Raw genomic sequence first — 19,375 nt, forward strand, 5'->3', positions numbered from 1 at the left:
ATTTTGGGTAACACTGTTCTACAGAATTAAAAATTTATCCTTTAGAAGTTAAATTGTCAGGGCCTGGAGATGTAGCTCAGCAGCACATTACCTGCCTGGCAGCAAGCATGTGGTCCCCAGTTTGATCCCAGGTACCAAAAAAAACCAAACTTGAATTGCTCATTGTGGTGGCACATGCCTATAATCCCACTACTTGAGTGTGAGGCAGAAGGACTGGAGAGAGTTCAAGGGCATGAGGAAAGAGAGTTCAAGGGCAGCCTGGGCTACATAGTGAGTTCAAGGCCAGAATAAAATGAAAAAGTAAAATAAAATAAAATAAGCATTAAAAAATATAAAAATGTTAAACGAATTTCTGTTAAAATAAAGGGCCATCCTAAAGATACTCTAAAAGAGGAATCTCCGATTTTTCTTTCCTCTTTTGAAATGGAGTCTTGCTATTGTTGCCCAGGGTGGTCTCCAACTTTCAATACTCATGCCTCAGCATCACAAGTAACTGGTATTAGAACCATCTGTCACCATGCCTGGTGGTAGTTTCTTTTTTTGGTTGTTACTGTTGAGATAGGGATCTCGTTGTGTAGTCCAGGGTGGCCTTGAATTCACTATGTAGCCCAGGCTGCCTTCCAAGTTATGGCAATCTTCCTCCCTCAGCCTCTGAGCGCTGGATTACAGGTATGCACCATTACGCCTGGCTAGTTTTTCATTGTTTAAAAAAAAAGGAATTTCTTTTGCTAGAAAATTCACTAAATGGACCAAAAAACTAGATTGTTGATTTTCAACGGTTTGGTACAGATCAGTGGTTCCCAACCCAGATACATACTAAAATCAATGGAGAATTTTTTAAAATATCACTATCACCCAAGTACCACCAGAGACCAATTAAATACAACTGGGGGGGGGGGGCCTTGATGAAGGGGGTGGTGGTAGTGAAGGACTATTGTTACCATGCCCAGCTGATTCCAGTATGTAATAGGAATAGGACACAGTCAAGTGTAAGAGACCCACACAGGGGCAAATTAAATTTTTTTTAAAAATAGCTGTTGGTTATGGATTCAAATGATCTAGGGGAAAGAAAACTGGCAGTACTGAGGACTGACCACAGGATGTTTGCACTGCACTAGTTCTCCAGCCTTTTAATTTTTTTTGAGACAGTCTCAGTAAGTCACTAAACAGTTCTGTCACTTAAATTTGTGATCCTCCTGCCTCATCTTTTGAATTGATTTTTCATTTTTGGGGGACAAATCTCCAGATCATAAGAAAAATATTTACATTCAGATTCAACCAAAATAGTGTAGTAAAGATACAAGAAGAGGGGCCAGGTATTTAGCTCAGTGGCACTGCATCTGCCTTGTTTTTTTGCTTTGTTTTGTTTTTGTTTTTGGTACCAGGGATCGAACTCGGGTCCTTGTGCTTATGCAGCAGGCAGCGAAACCACTGAGCTAAATCCCCAGCCCTGCATCTGCCTTGTAAGCACAAGGTCCTGAGTTCGATCCTTGGTACCACCAAAAAAAAAAAAAATACAAGGCGGCCTTTAAAAACCCTTTAATTGGTTAATGGACCTTTTTCCCCTCTTGCTGCTAGAGATTGAATCCAGGGTCTTGTGCACAGTGTGTGCTTTACCACTGAACTATACTCCCAGACCTGGTTAATGGACTTTTCCTTTTTTAATGGTAGAAGAGTCCCTTTTTCTGATGTCAGTTAACTCCTTGTGATAATTTATATTGGCTACATGTTCTAGTCAGTCATTACATGGAAAAATGAACTAAAATTACTTAATCCTTCAGAAACAAAATCAAGGATTCACAAACTATGGCATTTATTTCAGAGCCTTTGCTTACATTTGTACAATATATTACATAATTCTTCATTGTTTGCAGATCCTAATATATACTTTATAGCTCTTATTCTATAAGCTTCTTCAACATTTTGCTGTCAACAAATCTTTACAATCCTGTACAAATTTGAGTAACTTGAAACCATTTTCAACAAAATTAGTTACTGTAAGCACACACTACAAGACTGAAAATGCTTTTCTCAGAAAAGTTGAATGTAAAGGATTAAGGTTTCTGACACGTTAGCATCTACAACAAAACGCTTCAAAATTCTCACGTCGTATTGCCAGAAAACAAATAAAACATGCCAGCCCCATTCAAAAAAAGTACATAGAACTACAATTAAAACAGTAAAACAGTCTGTACAGTAAAGTATTGTGTATTAACAGTGCCAGATATTAAATAGCTTCAATGAACACATCCGCAATATACAAATGTCTTACAAAAGTGAAGAATTAAATACAAGTGCCAAACAGAACAGAGATTGGAATCATATAACATAAAGTCAATACAAGTAAAAACAATTCTGCGTTCATTTTGGATTTTATACAAGGCATATAATTTTATAGGCCTACCACCCCAATTAGCTATTTATACTTAAAATAACAACCATCTTTCTTTCTGAGACAGTTCATATAAACAACCTTGAACCATACTAATAGTTTGTTCCTGAAGTCCTTTTGTTGTAGCTCATAATAAAATAAGCAATACAAATGAATTATCTGTTTGTAAGGGAAAAAGAAACATTTACAAGAAAACACAAAAATATAACTGTTATAATTCATTATGAATAAATATACACTTTGAACTGGCTAAGTACAATCTATACATTGTTTAAGATTTAATACAGTTTATTAGCCATTTTCTTTTTCACACAATGTATATCAAAATTAAAAAAAAATACTGATTTATAGAAAAATGGCAAAGTACAGTAGTTCCATTCCAATTTGAAGGGGCATGAAAAGCCACTGCAAGACCTTTTAGCCTAATTCAAACCTGTAAACATGTTCAGTCTTTTTTAAAGAGAATCTTCAATATTTGGTTACCAGGATTGATGTCTGATATCCTGTTAACTGCAGGTTTTAAATTTATTACATGTGCTTGACTTATACAATTAAAGCCACCCTAAGATGACTTGCGTTAAAAAACAATTAGCTTGTACAAATGAAAATAGGTTCATATTTTTTCATAAATAAATGGAAAAATATCAAATGTTCCAGCTTTTAACAAAATACAAGGGAATACATATACAGTAAGTTATCTTAGCATGTTCTGGCCCACCCCTAACTATGCTTACTGTATTGTCTCTACAGGCAGTGAAAAGCCTCCATTTGACACAGTGGAAGGCCTTCAAGTTACCAGACACACAATTCCCAGACAAGTTGGAAACAATTATTGCTTGAGGAAAAGCAGTTCATTGTACTTTTTCTTCATAAAAAAGTGCACTTAAGTGCCAAGTCAGCTTGTCAAGAAACAATTTTTAAATATAAAATAGTGCTTGTCTGATTTTTTTTGTGCCACTGTGCAGTATAAAAAAAAGACGTGGCCTTCAATAGCCATTAAGTGCAAAGTGCTTTAGCAAGTCCTGCTGTCACCTGCACTCAACTGACATTCCATTTTGTGATGTGCTGGACATTGATGGTTCAGCTAACGTTAACATAACTGCAGCTGTTATGGAACTGGATGAAGGTGAAGAGGAGGAGGAAGATGTAGCAGCACCTAAAGAAAAGGGAGACCATACCAAGAGCTTAATATAGTTTATCTAACAACAGAAAGAAACTAAAATTCTGTTGTAGTCTTCAAGATGATTTAGCCTAAAAGAGCAATCATTTCTCTCTGTACCACAATGTAAAGAAAGGAAAACCTAGCTGTCTCTCAAGCAGCTAAATGGTGCCCAACCAAGGGAGAAATAATGAAAAAGTATGGCCCAAGGATGGCTCCTGTGTAGATCAAAGGGGGAGAAAAATTGTGGGTCCCATCAGTAAGCAAGGAAATAAAATGCAGAATATACTTTCTGCAACAAATAGCAAAAAGAGCCTTGAATCAAATAGGAAAAGTCTGAAATCTACCCAAAAAATACTTTCTCCCCTCCTAAATACTCCATCTTTTTGTACTTGGAATTTTCTCATAAATTTAAATGGTTATAAAAATAGGAGGCTAACCAGGCATGGTGGTATATGCCTCTAATCACAGGTACATAAGGCTGAGACAGCAGGACCCAGAGTTCAAAGCCAACTCTGGCAATTTAATGAGACCCTATGTCATACACCTGCATGCATATATACATAAAGGGCTAGGGATGTATGTAGCTCAGTGCTCCCTGGATTCAATCCTGAGTACTGCTTGAAAAGAAAAGAATAGAGGCTAAGTTGGAAATAAAAACCCTCCATTGTTAAACAACTGCATCCTCCTCCAATTGGTTTTACAAAGTAAATAGAATATTTTCCTCAGAAAAGTTCTCTCACAGTCACAAATTAAGTACTTGAAAAGGAGTATTTTTAAAGGGATCATATGCCCATTCATTCAGTACAGGGGAGTAAACTGGAAATGGAAATCTTTGCCTATTACCAGTTGCTTCATATTCTTTAAAACTCTAGAAGAAAAAAAGATGGAAAATTATTGTCCCATGGCAACATTTTTATAAAGAAAATTGTACCATAACAGCCATACTCAGTTGTTTATGCATCATGAGAGATTTCAATCAAAAACAGAGCTAAGTAGTTTCTACAGAGACCCGGTGACCCTCACAGCTTAAAATATTTACTGTCTCTCTATTTCGAAGTCTGCATTCCCTGCTCTAGAGGAATTTATCATTCAGGTATGATAAGTAAGCTGAAAATCTGTAGATTTAATAATGGCTTTAAAATCAGGAGTGAAAGCACAGTGTTGCCCACCCACACATACACACACATAATGGGGATTGAACCCAGGGCATTCCCGCTGAGCTCCATCCCAAGACTATTTTTTATTTTAAGTCAGGGTCTTGCTGAGTTGTTAGTTGGCCAAGCTGGGCTTGAACTTTCAATCCTCCTGCCTCAGCTTCCCAGAGTTCTGAGACTACAGGTGCATACCACAACCCTGCCTCTTGCTCTTTTAAAACAATGTATTTTAAGAGATCATACCATATCAGTACATAGGACTCTTTTTCTAAGATTGAATGGTAATCAACTATATTTATAAATGAAATTAATTCCTAATCTTCTGCTGTTACCAACAATAAATGTAATAAATATTCTGTGTACTATATATAAAATTCTAAATATTTTTTAATCAACTCGATCATAAAATTTATTTTTGCTCTTATTTTTGTTTTTGAGACAGAATCTCACTATGTAGCTTAAGCTGGCCTCAAACTTAACTGGCTCAGCATCTCCAGTTCTGGGATTACAGATATGCACCACCATACTCAGCTGATCATAAATTTTATGATTTCTACCTGCTGTTATTTTTGTTGTTGTTTTTGAGAGAGGGTCTCCTTATGTTGCCCAGGCTGGCCTTGCCCTGCCTCAGCCTCCCAAGCAGCTGGAATTACTGCAAGTTATGTGCCACTGCACGCAGCTTCAATCTGACATTATAAATATTAGTGTAATAAACTTTTGTGGCTACATATTTTTCCTAGAGAACTAGTCTCAGAAGAGGAATTACCTATGCTCTAAATATATAGACAAAATTTTCAAAGGTAACTAATCTAAAGCTTCTAGTAATACATAAATAAGAATTTCACTATACTTTCCCTAGAACTGGTTTTAGATTTGTATATATGCATGTATGAAATTGTTATTGTTGTTTTATCTTCTGGCTAAAAATGATACCTTATTTGATTTGCATTTCTTTAGTTACCAGAACCACACTTTTCTACACATTTTTAATGGTACTTAGAAATAGAGTTAAAATGCTAACTCCCCAGAGAAAGCATCTATTTAGCAGAAATCACTCATTACAAGGAATCTCTGATTGACCAAATCTACAGAACACTGTTTTGAAAGAGCTATTTCTGGATCCATATCTTATTACACAAAAAAAACTTCTATATAAAAAAAGACTTTGCTTACATAAGAGTGAATGCTATAGTAAAATCAAATAGTCAACTATAACTGATTTTTAATTACTTTTAAATGGTTTCATGACATCAAATACTGTGGTACCTAGGTTCATAAACTTTATTTGTCCTATGGTTTTAGAAAAGATGGCCATATCCGTGTTTGTGCAGTAAAGATAGCCACAGTAGTGTTTGTCACCCGATGTAGAATTTGCAAACAAAAACAAAATTTTGCCAAATGTTTTTGTTTGCAAACGAAATTGTCGCAACCAAAAGTGTTCCTGAACCAAGGAACTACTGTATATAAAACACAGACACCCTTTTACAGAATGCTCCTGTATATACTTTGCATTAACCTTTAATTTCCCTTCAACTACTCTGTAGCTCACACAGATTTTCACCTACTCCACAAATAAAAGGCCAAGACAATTTAAGGTGGAGAGTGTCATGACAGAAAAGTTGAAATACTCCTTTAAAAACGGAGGGAGGGGGAGGATAAAGTGCTTCAGAGGACAGCAACAATGGCAAAAGAAGAAAGACAGTAGGGCAAATTCATATGCTTTTTTTTTTTTTTTTTGGTACCAGGGATCGAACTCGGGTCCTTGCGCTTGCAAGGCAGGCAGCGGAACCACTGAGCTAAATCCCCAGCTTTTTCTTTTTTTCATAAGCTTTTAACAGGTAACATTATGTCATCTATAATCCCATCATGCTGGGAGGCTGAGGAAGGAGGACTACAAGTTTGAGCCCAACCCGGGGAACTCAGGCACTTAAGACCCTGTCTCAAAATAAAAAAGGCTGGGAATGTAGATCAGCACATATAAACAATGTCATATAAACAATGAGTTTATATGACAATGTGTGATGACATTTCTGGTGGTCACACTGTGGAGTGCGACTGGCATCTAAAGGAGAGTGGCCAGAAATGTTGTTAATTATCCTAACATCCAAAGGAAAAGTCCTCCAGAGCAAAGAATTATCTGGCTGAACACGTCCACAGTGCCACATCTGAGGAACCCTAGCTTAGAGATACTTGCTGTTCTCTCTGCCCAAGACTTTTGTTACAAACTCATTTGTGCACTCTTAAAATAGTCCCTGTTGTAGCCCTCTCTGCCAATGTGTATGTATTCAGAGAGAGAAAGGTAATAAAATAAGTGTAGGGCCCTAGTAAGATAGGACTGGTGTTCATATGAAAAGAAGAGGCATCAGAAATGTTTCTGCACACACAGAGGCCATGTGAGGACATGTCAAGAAGGCACTCATCTATGAATAAACATGATAAGCCTCAAGAAAAAACAAAATTGCCCGCTGGCATCTTAATCTTAGACTTTTAGTCTTTAGAACTATGGGAAAATTTTCAAGTTACCTAGTCTATGGCATTTTGTTATGGGAGCCTAAGCAAAGTAAGATGACTCTTTCCCTCAGATTTTACTTCTCTCACTTTCACTTAACATTTAGGTTTTACTGAAAATTCTGATCATTTGTAAGAGAAAATAACCTGGGCCGGGGATTTAGCTCAGTGGTGCGGCGCTTGCCTGGCAAGCACAAGATCCTGAGTTTTATTCCCAGTACCAAAAAAAAGAAACTAACCCAACCCATCCAGTGGAAAAATTTAAAGTTCTGATACACTGTTAGTAGGAATGTTAATGTCAGTTAGTATATCCATTTTGCAAAATAGTATGGATGTTCCTCAAAACTTAGTAACATTACCACATTGTTATGGCTTGTATCTACATATCCCTCCCAAAGCCTCATGAGATCATAGGTGGAGCTTTTTGGAGGTGGCTGGATCTAGAGTGTGTCATGCTGGATTTAAGGATGTGACAATGGGATTGACTCACAGTGCCATGCTAGGATTGAGGGTGCCCCACCCTGGGTGTGGGTACTGCCTGCTCTAAAGGCAGGTAGCCTGGATAGAATATGGGGAACAGAAAGAGGGGCTGCTGTTGTAGCTTGATGCTGGCTACTTCACTACTTTGTTGCCTTCTGCCTACTCAAATTGTTCTTCCTCTGCAATGCCCTTCTAGCATGCCACCCCACTTTGGAGCCAACTGATTATGGACTGAAACTTCTACAAACTGTAAGCTATAATAAACCTTTCCTCTGCTAACTTTGGGTGTGGGGTATTTTGTTTCAGCAATGAGAAAAAAATAACTAAGACACACATGATCCAACAATCCCACTACTGAGTACATATCCTAAGGATATGAAATCAGTGTGTAAAAAAGATATCAGCATTCTCATTTACTAGCACTGTTTTCAATAGCCAAGACATGGAATCAAAAGTGTACTATGCCACAAAAAGGTGATACAGTGAACAATACTGGATTACATATAATTCAACAGCTAAAATACAGGATTTTCAAAGTTCTCATAACTAAGAAATGATCAGTGTTTGACATGATAACCTAAATATCTTGAACTGATCATTATACAATGTATAAATGCACTCAAACTCCAAACTTTATCCCTTTAAAGATGTATGATTATAAAAAAAAAAGATGTATGATTATGCCCACTTTTAAATATTTTCACATAAAGTAACAAAGATGAAATTTAAATACTTAACATCCTGCAATTTCTTCATAGTGCTTTTCACTATACAACATTATCAATTTTGGGGGACCAACTGTGAGCTTCAAGGAAAGTGAACACTACGATTTGAAGTCTTTTTTTTTTTCCTATTTTATAGATGAGGAAAATTAGGTAGAAAACATTCAAGTACCTAGATAAAGATACACAAACATAAACCCACATTAACCATACAGTAATTATAAACTGGTTTATGTTAAAGTAAACTAAAAGTACTTACTTTCTCTCTCTTTCTTCTTTAAACGCTTTCTCCTCCTATCAATGGAAGCTACTTCAGATTTTAATGACAGATAATGTTTTCTGATTTCTTGCAGTTTTTCTTGAAGAATTGTGATGCGCTCAGCACTTGTCATATTTTCCAGGTCCGCTGTCAATTTAAATTTTTAATACATTTTTAATACAAAAAAGAGAAAACAATGTGGTTGGAGAATAAGGTTGAAAAAATAAACAAAAAAAGGTGGGCCGGGGATTTAGCTTAGTGGTTCTACTGCCTGCCTCAAAAGCTCAAGGACCCGAGTTTGATCCTGGGAACCGCCCCCCCCCCCCAAAAGCACTAAGTATTTGTTTTCTAAGGTTATTTTCCTTACCTAAAATATCACATAAATAATAAATGCATAATATTTGAGTGTGTGCAGAATCAAAGACCTTATTACCTAAATATATACATGCTACCATTTCTAGTCATATATATATACATATATATATATATTCATCAGTGTATCATTTTAAAAATTCATATTTCCACTGGAAGACACCAAAACATTAAAATTGTGTGTGTGTATGTATATATAATGTATATATGTATAAGGTAGGTTTTGATTTTGTCACAGGATCTTGCTATGTAGTTCAGGCTGCCTTTGAACTCATTAAAGGCCTAGCCTAGCCTTAACCTTACCAGCCTCCTGCCTCAACCTCTCAAGTGTTGGGATTACTGGAAGGTACCATGCTATTTGGCTTTAATATTGTATATATTCCAGGGCCGGGGATTTAGCTCAACGGTATAGTGCCTGTCTGGCAAGCATAAGGTCCTTAGTTCGATCCCCAATACAATCAATCAATCAATCAATGGCCGGGGATTTAGCTCAGTGGCACTGCGGCTGCCTTGCAAGCACAAGGTCCTGAGTTTGATCCCCGGTACCAGAAAAAAAAAAAAAATGTATATATTCTTGAGTGACAAGAACTGTGGGTAAATGTTTCTCTTCTGTCCTCATTCTGTTAAAGATTTTTTTATGAATGTGTATAACTTTTAAATTGATGGTATTTTTAAAACCTCTGAAACTTGTAGTCAATGTTCTCATAATACTTGAGGTATCTGACCATCTGATAAACTCTAAAAAATTTGCCAGGCATAGTAATTACAGCACTAAAGTGGCAGAGATGGGAGAAATACAAGTTCAAAGGACTACATTGTGAGGCTCTGCTCTGCCCTTTCCTCCCACAATTATAACAATTTCTCACTTACGTAAAGAAATTGAGAAGTATAATGACACCCATGTACCCAGCTTGAGTAATTATCATTCTATGCCAAATCTTGTCTCATTTGTACCCCAATCTACTCTCCATTGCTAATACTATGGTTGTTCCCTTTTTGTTTGTTTTTTCGGTAGTGCTGTGGATTGAATCCAGGGCTTTGTGCCTGCTACCAAGTGCTCTATCACTGAGCCATATCCCCAGTAAAACACTATATTATTCTAAAGCAAATATCCAATATCGTATCAAAAATATCTAGTGATGGGGCTGGGGATATAAATGGTAGGTCACTTGCTCAACACATTCAAGACTCTGTGTTTCATCCCCAGTAACACCAAGAAAAAGTCAGTGATAAGATAGGCCTCAATTACCTTAAAACTTTCCTGTTAACAATTTGTATAATGGAGTACTACTCAGCCATAAAGAATGAGAAACTAAATGGATGCATACAGAGGCCATACTCTTAAGTGAAATAAATAGGACACGTATGTGTAAATACTGAATAGTTTCTCTATTGTGAGAAACTGAAAGTGTAAATAAGGATTAAAATGATTAAAATGAATAACTGATAATTTGAAATAGGAAGAAAAGGTCCAAAGGGGTAGGGGAAGTGGGAGGGGAAGGGGAAAGGAAAGAACAGAAAGGAAAAATTATGAGAAAAGGAAAAAATGGAAACAAAGTCTTTGTAAATAGGGAAGGGTGGAGGGGGTGAAGGGAGGATAAGGGATGGGGAAAAAATAAGAACCAAGATACATCATGTACAGGTACAAGCACCCAATGATAAATGTAAAAGTACTGTGTATCTAAAATGTACCAATAAAAGAATTTAAGCAAAACAAACAAACAAACAAAAAAACAATATGTGTATTCAGATCAAGATCCAAACAAGGTCTATACTTAGTAACTGGTAAATATGTCTCTTAGAATTGGTGTAAGTGACTTTTTAAAGTAAAGGCATCAAAACTAACTAGAATGAAGTTTCTACTGGTTAACTGTCAATCTATGACACTTACACATTTGAAAACTCCATTTGTAAACTTTGGGTAATCGATTACTGGGCTCCTTGAGATCAAGATCCTTATCCCCATTCTTTCCACATTTTCCTGGAGACTGCATCCTTGCAGGAGATTTGGTACTATGGGACTTCAGTCCAGCGGACTGGACTGATTTGACTGGGTGAGTCTTAGTTAAACTTTCACCAGCTGAAAGTTCTTCACTATCACTACTGTTTGCTGAAGGAAAAAAGAAAAGCATTAATAAAAAGGTAACACTGAATTTGTTACAGATTTTAATAGACAATTTAAAGTTAGGCATTTCAATTTACCACTCTGCCTACACATCCAAGAAAATCATATACAAATGCAGAAGTATCTTAGGGAAAAACAATCTCTTCTTACCTGAACTGCCAATAATGTATTTTTCCAGTAATATTTTTGTTAAAAATTACCCTAATCTTCCATTACACTAGACTGTCACATATATAGTCATCAGCTGGATTTTTATTCTATTATGTTTATTAGTAACACAGAATATAGCATCTTTTAAACTGACTCAATGTAAAAGTTTGTTTTAATACTTTAGGCTCTATGCATATAATGCTTCCCAATTCTTCTGGCCACAAACTAATAATGATGTATAGTCACTATATTCAATAAACAATTCCTTGGGTAAAAATTAAATTTCTTCCTGCTGTAGTTTGAGGAATAAAACAGAACACTGGTCTCACCCTTGTAGATTTTATATTCAATAGTGTATGAAGAATTTAGAATTCTGTATAGTAATTGTTACACCTGACTTTGCTAATTAAGCTTCAATATTAAGATAGAGATAACCTTAAGAGCTTGCCATGAGACTAGGTGACAGGATTAGTACTGATACAAGTGACCTCTTTCTGGATATAAAGTATTATTTTAAATTCCAAAAGAATTAGTTCACTATAATGAATTATTCTGGTTAACTCATTCTGATTTACCATGGCAGACGTCCAATAATTAACATGGGCAAATACAATCAAAGGCTTTATCTCTATACAGATGTTATTTACTATGAAAATGAGCCCTTTTAGAAAATCATTTAAATGGTAAAATCTTGAAGACAAAACCACCAGAGTGGTAAGAAAAAATCTTCAATAGCCTAGCAGTTATACAAAATAACTGATGACCACTCTGGCATATATTTACTGATTCTTCAATTAAAAGTAGCCACCAAAAAACAAAAGAAAAACCACTAAAACCAAAACAGGCTCTCAAAGCCTGAGAAGTATTCCAAATAGTAAAAGGACATAGCCAACTCTTCCCACTGTGACATCTTGGGAACAAAGAAGCTCTTTTACACATATCTTACAAGAATTCCCTCCCCCAACACTCCCATTGCTGCTCTGGAACCCCTGGCAATTCCTAGCTAAGCCACCCATGGCTCAGCCCCACTTTATCACTGGCCTGCCTCAGCCTCTGGGCCCCAAGGGATGCCATATTCACCGCCTGGAAGTCATATGGGCTCAGCAGAACCTCAGGGAGCTGGCCGAATAACCCTTTTCTGCACTGAAGTGCAGCCAAGCCGGCTGCTAGCAAAGGTCAGGCAGTGGAGGTGGCAGGAGTCTCCTGGAAGAGCAGCAGGAGGTCAGTGTGGGGCACCTGAAAAAAAATTCTTTACATATTTTCTGCTTCTTAGTTGTCTACAAAAAGAAGAGATCAAATGTGCAGTCCTCAGTATTACATTCTCTGCAGGTGGATGAACAGTAACTGCTAAAGTCCTTAGTTGGAGCACACTAGCCAGAAGTTTGTAGCCTGTCTTGGGTCACATGGTTGGGGTACCAAAGATAAATGTCACAGACTGGAATTGTTGGAATTATTCCTCTAAGGCTGTCTTAACTGTGTAACTCCATGCTGATTTTGCCTTGAAGAATTACTAACAATCAATTTCATCGTGATAAAAATAAGTATTTAAAAAAAAAATAAGTATTTGACAATATGTGACACAAAAACAGGCAGAAAGCACTTTATACTATAAACATCATGTCTACGTTATGCTGGTTATTATTCTGAAAAAGATTACCTGAATGTTCACCAGCAATCAATACCAAAGCTGAATAACACCAACTTGCTTATTCCTAAAATTTTTTTAGGATCAGAAAAATTCTGTGATTTTTTATCAAGAATAGAGATCAAATCAAATGTTAGACTACCCCATATCACGAGTACTCTTCTTAATAGCAAAAAATATACAATAATTTTCTTATTTTAAAAATTAAGAGAGATTACACACTTACTGCCTTTTCCCTTCTTTTTATTGTTTACCACTGTTGCTTTATGGCTTCTTTTCTGCTTTTTTGATGAGCTTCCTCCTCCCTGAGCATCTTTCATTCTTTTCTGACCTGTAGAGGCTACAATGAAAAAGAAATTAAGTAACACAAAATAAAACCAAATATTCCCTAGGTATTATTTCCTTATTTTAGAAAAAAAAATTAAAACTAGATGTTCTTTATGAGATTTATAAATTATCACAAAAATTGCTGTAAATTTTTAATATATTATCACTGATGAAGCTGAATTCTTGCACATAATAAAAGTTAGGTTTTACTAAAGTATGCAGCAACCTTCCTAGAAAATTCAAATATAAAATGAAAATAGTTTTCAATATAGTACTGGGAATTTATAAGTGTAATAATTAAAAAACAGTATATACTTACAATAAAAATAAAAATTGAAATGTGTTAGAATTCAGTAAAACCAAATTAAGATTTAGTTACAAGATGAAATGTTAATGAATGTAATTTTCAAATAATAATATTAATGAGATAAATTTTAGCAATAATTCACTTGTTTTTATAAAGTTATTTCAAGAATAACTTGGCTGCCAGGACATTGGTTGGTTAACACATATACCATTTACAAACCAGCATGGTAGTCCTAAGAAACATTCCATCTTCTTGGTGAGAAATTACTCCAAAACATTATATATAAATGTCACCCTTTCTTCATTTATCTCCAGACCTATCTTCACTAAGATCCCTGTCCCATTTCTCTATACTATTCAAGAGTTTCTTAGTCTCTGTTGTTTCTGTGTCTAATTAATGTTTATTTATTGTCTCAGAGACTACAAAATAAGCTTTACTTCTCAGAAACTAATAAAGTGCTAACTCCATTTGTTCCAGTATCAGATACTACAACACATTTTATATAAATTATTATTGGTCTTGTTACTAATATTAAAATCACCTGTCAGTGTACCTAACATGGCTTCTTTCCTAAGTTAAAAATGTTTTTAATGGGTCACACCTTAGTTATAATTTTTTCTAAGTCTGTCTTAATATAACAATTTAAGTGAAACATAAAGAAAGTGACTTTAATATATTGAGTATACTGAAGTAAGGAATCTTCAAAACAACTGCCAGGATTCTCTAAGAAATAAAAGCTTTATGTACACTACCTTAGAGGAAAAAACTAAATCTATATAGTAGAACCTACATTTTTACTTTAATATAATGTGGATTCGCCAATATTCTTAGTAGAAAAATTTACTAAAATGAGGTCATATATACAGGTGCACAGGTCACTGGGATGGCCAAGTGGTTGAGACACTGGACTTAAGGTCTAAATAGGTACACAAGACACTCAGGTATGAAGGGTACACATCTGTAATCCCAGCAATCTGTGAGGCAGAGGTAGGAGGATCACAAATTTGAGCTTATCCTGGTGCAGCAAGGGCTGGGGATGTAGTTCAGTGTAAAGACCCTGGATTCAATCCCCAGTATCAAAAAACAAAAGTGCATGAAAAAAAGGTGCAGGAGTATTTATTTCTAGAGATATAAATCCTAAAAAATTCTGCAGAATGATGCTTTAATAAAGCAGATGGTCATTCTTACTCTAAACCAAAGCACCTCATATTCTCTTTCTTTGTATCTAGTACTCTGTCTTTACAATGAAAAGGTGTATTTCAAAGCCAAGTGTCAGCCTAGAGTATATAGATTCAAAAACACCTGAACAAGTGGTTTATAAGAAAAATGATGACAATATAGCCTTGGCACCATCAGAAGGCAATAATACTTTTGGAAAGATATAATTTTAATTTTCACCTTTTAATTTCTTCACAGAAAATGAAGAAAGTATTACTGCAGGTAATTAACATATACATTGTTCCTTCAATTTGGAAGCTATGTATCTAAGAAAGCATCAAATTCCTTTACAAACTCACACAAGTTAGTCAGGCTTGAAAATCAGTTTGACACGGTTGTCTGAGGAAAGCAGTGCCTGGACAGTTGTGGTTGCTCCAAACCCCTACATACAGTATTTGGTTAAGGGTGGAGGGGTCTGTCAATAAATCAAAATGTTTGTGAGAAACTGCACATTACAATTGCAAAAACAATGTTACAGAAATACACTTAAGCTGCTTATGCCATATAGTCAACCAGTGCATATAATGACTTTTTAAACAGGTTGGGCTTTGGGCCTAGGTGTAATTTCTAAGCATGTGTTCTGGTCCAGCTGAAATGTCTTGGACAGTTCGGGTAGAGGACATTAAAACTTTCTCAAGCTTTTAAATGCATTTTGCTATTATTATTCAAATTACCTTCCAAATTTCCACTTTTACTGTGTTCACACAAGTATGCCACCTATGCTTCATATTACAAAATATACTATGAAACCATTGAGACCTTAAGAGGCAAAATCCAAAAATAAGTCAACATAGACATTTTCTTCCTCACCTTTTTCAGGATGTTCTGGTTCTGGCTGATTGCTACTGCTGGAGCTCACACTCGCATCAAAGCCTGCTGGCGAGCTATTCCCTTCAGACTGGAGGTCTTGGAGCTCTCCTGCAACACTATCCACCTCAATTGTGCTATCAGTTTCACTCTTGATACTACGAACTTCTTCATGGTTTGGAGCCAGGGGCTCTGACACTGTGACAGAAGACTGCTGCTGACTGGCTTCCGTTACAGTGACTGATGAAGGCGACTCAGGTGTGGTAGGAGGGGTATTTAGCACTGAATTACTGCCACTACTCGGAAATTCTGCCTTTCTGTCACTGACCTCTGTTTTTTCTTCAATGGGCTTACTGTCGACACTGACTGGTGGTGGTTTTTCTAGCTCAACACTGGGGCAACAGCTCTCCTCTTCAGCCACAGTCCGCAGTGACTCCTCTGCCACTCCCTCCTCAGGAGCAGGATGGGGTGGAGAAGCTGCAGCCTCAGTATCAGAGTCTGAAAAAAGCTCCTTCAGCGTTTTCTTAGGCCACTGTCCCTGAATACTTGACCAGACATCCTTTCGATCTTTAGCTCTGTTTTGAAGTCTTTCATCAGAATTATTTAAAAGTTTTATCCTTTTTTCTGCCACTTCTGAAAATCCTGAATAGAAACCAGTTGTCCGTAGTGATTTTCTTTTCTCCTCCAAACCATTGTATTTCTTAGTTGGTGTCGTCTTTGCTTTTGATTTTTCTTCATCTTCATCTGAAGAGCTGTTGCTGCTGTGTTCTATGCAAAGTGATTCTTTGCTCTTGGCTCTCTCTTCCTTTTTGCCAGGTGATCCAGTTTTCAAACATTCTTCTGTATTGCAATACCTCCTCTTACCACGTTTTATTTGTGGCTTTGAAGATTTATCTGTTGTGTCCTTCTTGACATCCTTCCTCTTTTTTGTAACTTCATCTTCATCTTCATAATCACTATCTTCTGATATTCCTTCCATATCTTTTCTTAATCTTTCTGGAGATTTTGACACTGGTTTGGATATTACCAAATCTGTGTGAACTTTGTTTTCTTCTAGCAAAGATGAACTATTCTGTTCTTCTTTTGAAATAAGTTCATTTCTGCTATGGGTCAAATGATCCATTTTAGATTCCTCTTTGCCATTATTATCTATGGTTTGAGCACCTCTCTCATCTTCCTGCTCACTGTCTTCAGCAGAACTTTCAGAAGCTACAAAATAAGAGGGAAGAAAAATGTAATTTTTCTATGTGCCCAGCAACTTACATAATAGCTCCTGTGTTAAGAGCTACCCCAGGTTGCTGGGATAAAAGCAAGTTTCAAAGAGATTAAGATATCCTAAGACTCAAATGCTCTATTATGTCATGGTTGTAGTTACACTACAGTATCCTTTTGCCAAAACTCAATATTGTAACCATAAAAGTTATGAATTTGACTTTATATGTAAACTATTCCTCAAAAAATAAAGCAGATTATAAAAGAAGGAAAAAAACCTCCAAATTTGAGTAGAATATGGTACAAAAGCATGAAAGAAATAAGAGTTCTTGTAAATTAAATTAGTCTAATTTTAAAAATTAAGAAATTAAGGGCCGGGGATTTAGCTCAGTGGTGCCGAGCCTGCCTCACAAGTACAAGATTAAAGTCAAAAAAATTTAAAAGAAAAGCTAGAGAATCCTGAAAATCGTATAATATTAAAATAATAAATGATCAAGAAAAAAATCAGTAAAATATAGAGAAGAAAACAAAATCATTCCAGAAAAATGCCTGGAACACAAACACAAGATTCTATCAAGTATATACACACATAATGAAAATATACTCAAAAAAGGCTTATCTCGCTGTGAAATTTTAGGACATTAAAAACAAAGAGCCTCATGAGATGGGGGGGGGCATCCAAAAACAATAAAACAAGTCACAGACAAAGATTCTGGAATTTGATGTTGTGAGAACTGGAGGTTCAATTCTCTGGGCTTCACAGAAGCAACCCTGGAAGCAAAAAGCAATTAACAATGACAATAGCCAGGGATTTAGCTCAGTGGTTCTGCCGCCTACCTCACAAGTGCAAGGTCCCAAGTTCAATCTCTGGTACCAAGAAAAAAAACCCAAAAAAGAAAACCACCCCAAAAAACAATGACAATTAAAAAAAAATTTTTTAAATGACAATAAAATAAAAGAACTTCTAACCTACCTGCTATGTTTTAAATGTCTTCTCTAAAACTCATACAGAAATCTAATTGCCACTGACAATAATGGGAGCTGGTCCTTTAAGTGTGATTAGGTCATGAGGGATCAATGCCATTAACACAGGACTGGGTTAGTTATTGCTTAAATATATTTATTACAAAAGTGAGAACTCTCTCTCACTCACAAATGTTCTCTCAAGTGCTCACTCATCACATGACGTGCTTGCCATCTTAGGACACAGCCAGAAGAATCTCACCAGATGCTAGCACCCTGACATTACACTTAGCCTCCATAACTGTGAGAAATGATTATCCTTTTTTTGTAAATTACCCAGGCCACGGCATTCTGTTATATCAGCAGATAACACTGAACTTGAAATAGAATAAACTGTAGAATAAATAATGTTATTTCCAGAGTGTCTAAAAATTTAGCTTCCCTCTCCTATACTTGTTCTTAAACAACAGTCCTCCATCAAAATGACATTGGGATGGAGGATGACTGAGACATCAAAAACAAAGTAATTCCAACATTGACAAGAGAGCCCCAGAATGGATCTATCCACCCATCCCTCCATCCATCTACTCTTCTCTTCTTCCCTCTACTTATTGAATGAATCTATCTTCTTTAGGAAGAGAGCTATGAATTAGATGTAAAAGAAAACCAGATCAGACTAGCACAGTGCTATTTCCAAAGTCAGTCACACAGAAGGCTATCATTAAGTTGCCTGCTATCACTCATTGTACAGTTTTGAACCAGGTTAATGTGCTGGTTTTTTAATTCTTAATTTGTTTTGACTATGTGCTAATGATATTCCAACTCTTCCATGTCTTACGTATTTCTACCTCGATCAACTGACATCATTTCAGCCAGCCAAAAAATTCTGATCTACTTCTGAAAGCTATGTCAATCTCTATAATCTTCAAATGAAAGAATGCAGCACAAACTACTACTCCAGGAGCACATTCTCACTAGTTATCCACTACAACTATGTCAGATACTCTAAATGATGGGAGCCTCTGTGTTTCTCCTAACTCATATATGGCCTTGTGCCACTGAATTCCATAGAGGTGCTTTTGTAAACTCTCAAAGAAGCTGAATCTGAATTAGAACACAACCCAGAGACTCTACTCAGAGAGCATGCTCAGGGAGCCTTCATCTAGACTTTCTTACAAAGTTAGGCTTACACTTGGCACTCAGTTAAAAAAAAAAAAAAGCCAAACAAAGTCATCTTGAGGAATATACACATTTATAGTTGAACTCTGTTATGGCTTGTTTTTAGATATTCCCCCAAGGGCTCATGGAGTCATACCTGGGACTTTTTCAGACGTGGCTGAATCTAGAGTGTGTGAATGATTCATGGTGCAACGCTAGGATTAATAGTGCTAGGATTAAGGGGGAGGGGTAACTATTAAATCAGTTCATTGATTGGTTTGGAATCACACAAAGAGAGGCTTGTCTTGTCTCTTGCTTGCTTAGCTACCTTCTGCCTGCCATGAACTGTTTCTTTTCTGCAATGCTTGTCTGCCATGCAACCCTGCCTTGGAGCCAGTCAATTATAGACTGAAA

At 36.3% G+C, this 19,375-nt stretch overlaps 1 protein-coding gene across 4 annotated transcripts in view; it reads right to left on the reverse strand.

The window, feature by feature from the left end:
• Positions 1–1,789: 1,789 nt before the first annotated feature.
• Arid4b (AT-rich interaction domain 4B) overlaps positions 1,790–19,375 on the reverse strand; it is a 138,245-nt gene continuing 120,659 nt past the window's right edge. For 2 of the 4 annotated variants that reach the window (XM_004854627.4, XM_004854626.4), the window contains 5 exons: positions 15,632–16,837; positions 13,196–13,309; positions 10,941–11,159; positions 8,678–8,824; positions 1,790–3,548 (listed from right to left, as the gene is read on the reverse strand). In XM_004854627.4, the coding sequence (XP_004854684.1) occupies positions 3,421–3,548; positions 8,678–8,824; positions 10,941–11,159; positions 13,196–13,309; positions 15,632–16,837 (1,814 nt within the window). In that variant the 3' untranslated portion in view covers positions 1,790–3,420. Of the gene's footprint in view, positions 3,549–8,677; positions 8,825–10,940; positions 11,160–12,404; positions 12,561–13,189; positions 13,310–15,120; positions 15,237–15,631; positions 16,838–19,375 lie in introns of those variants that run through there. The other 2 variants (XR_002398253.2, XM_021266390.2) reach the window with 2 other exon arrangements.

The sequence above is a fragment of the Heterocephalus glaber genome, unplaced genomic scaffold (genome assembly GCF_053883595.1).
Source record: "Heterocephalus glaber isolate CG9 unplaced genomic scaffold, H.glaber_assembly_v1.0 deba00001472, whole genome shotgun sequence".
Lineage (NCBI taxonomy): Eukaryota > Metazoa > Chordata > Mammalia > Rodentia > Bathyergidae > Heterocephalus > Heterocephalus glaber.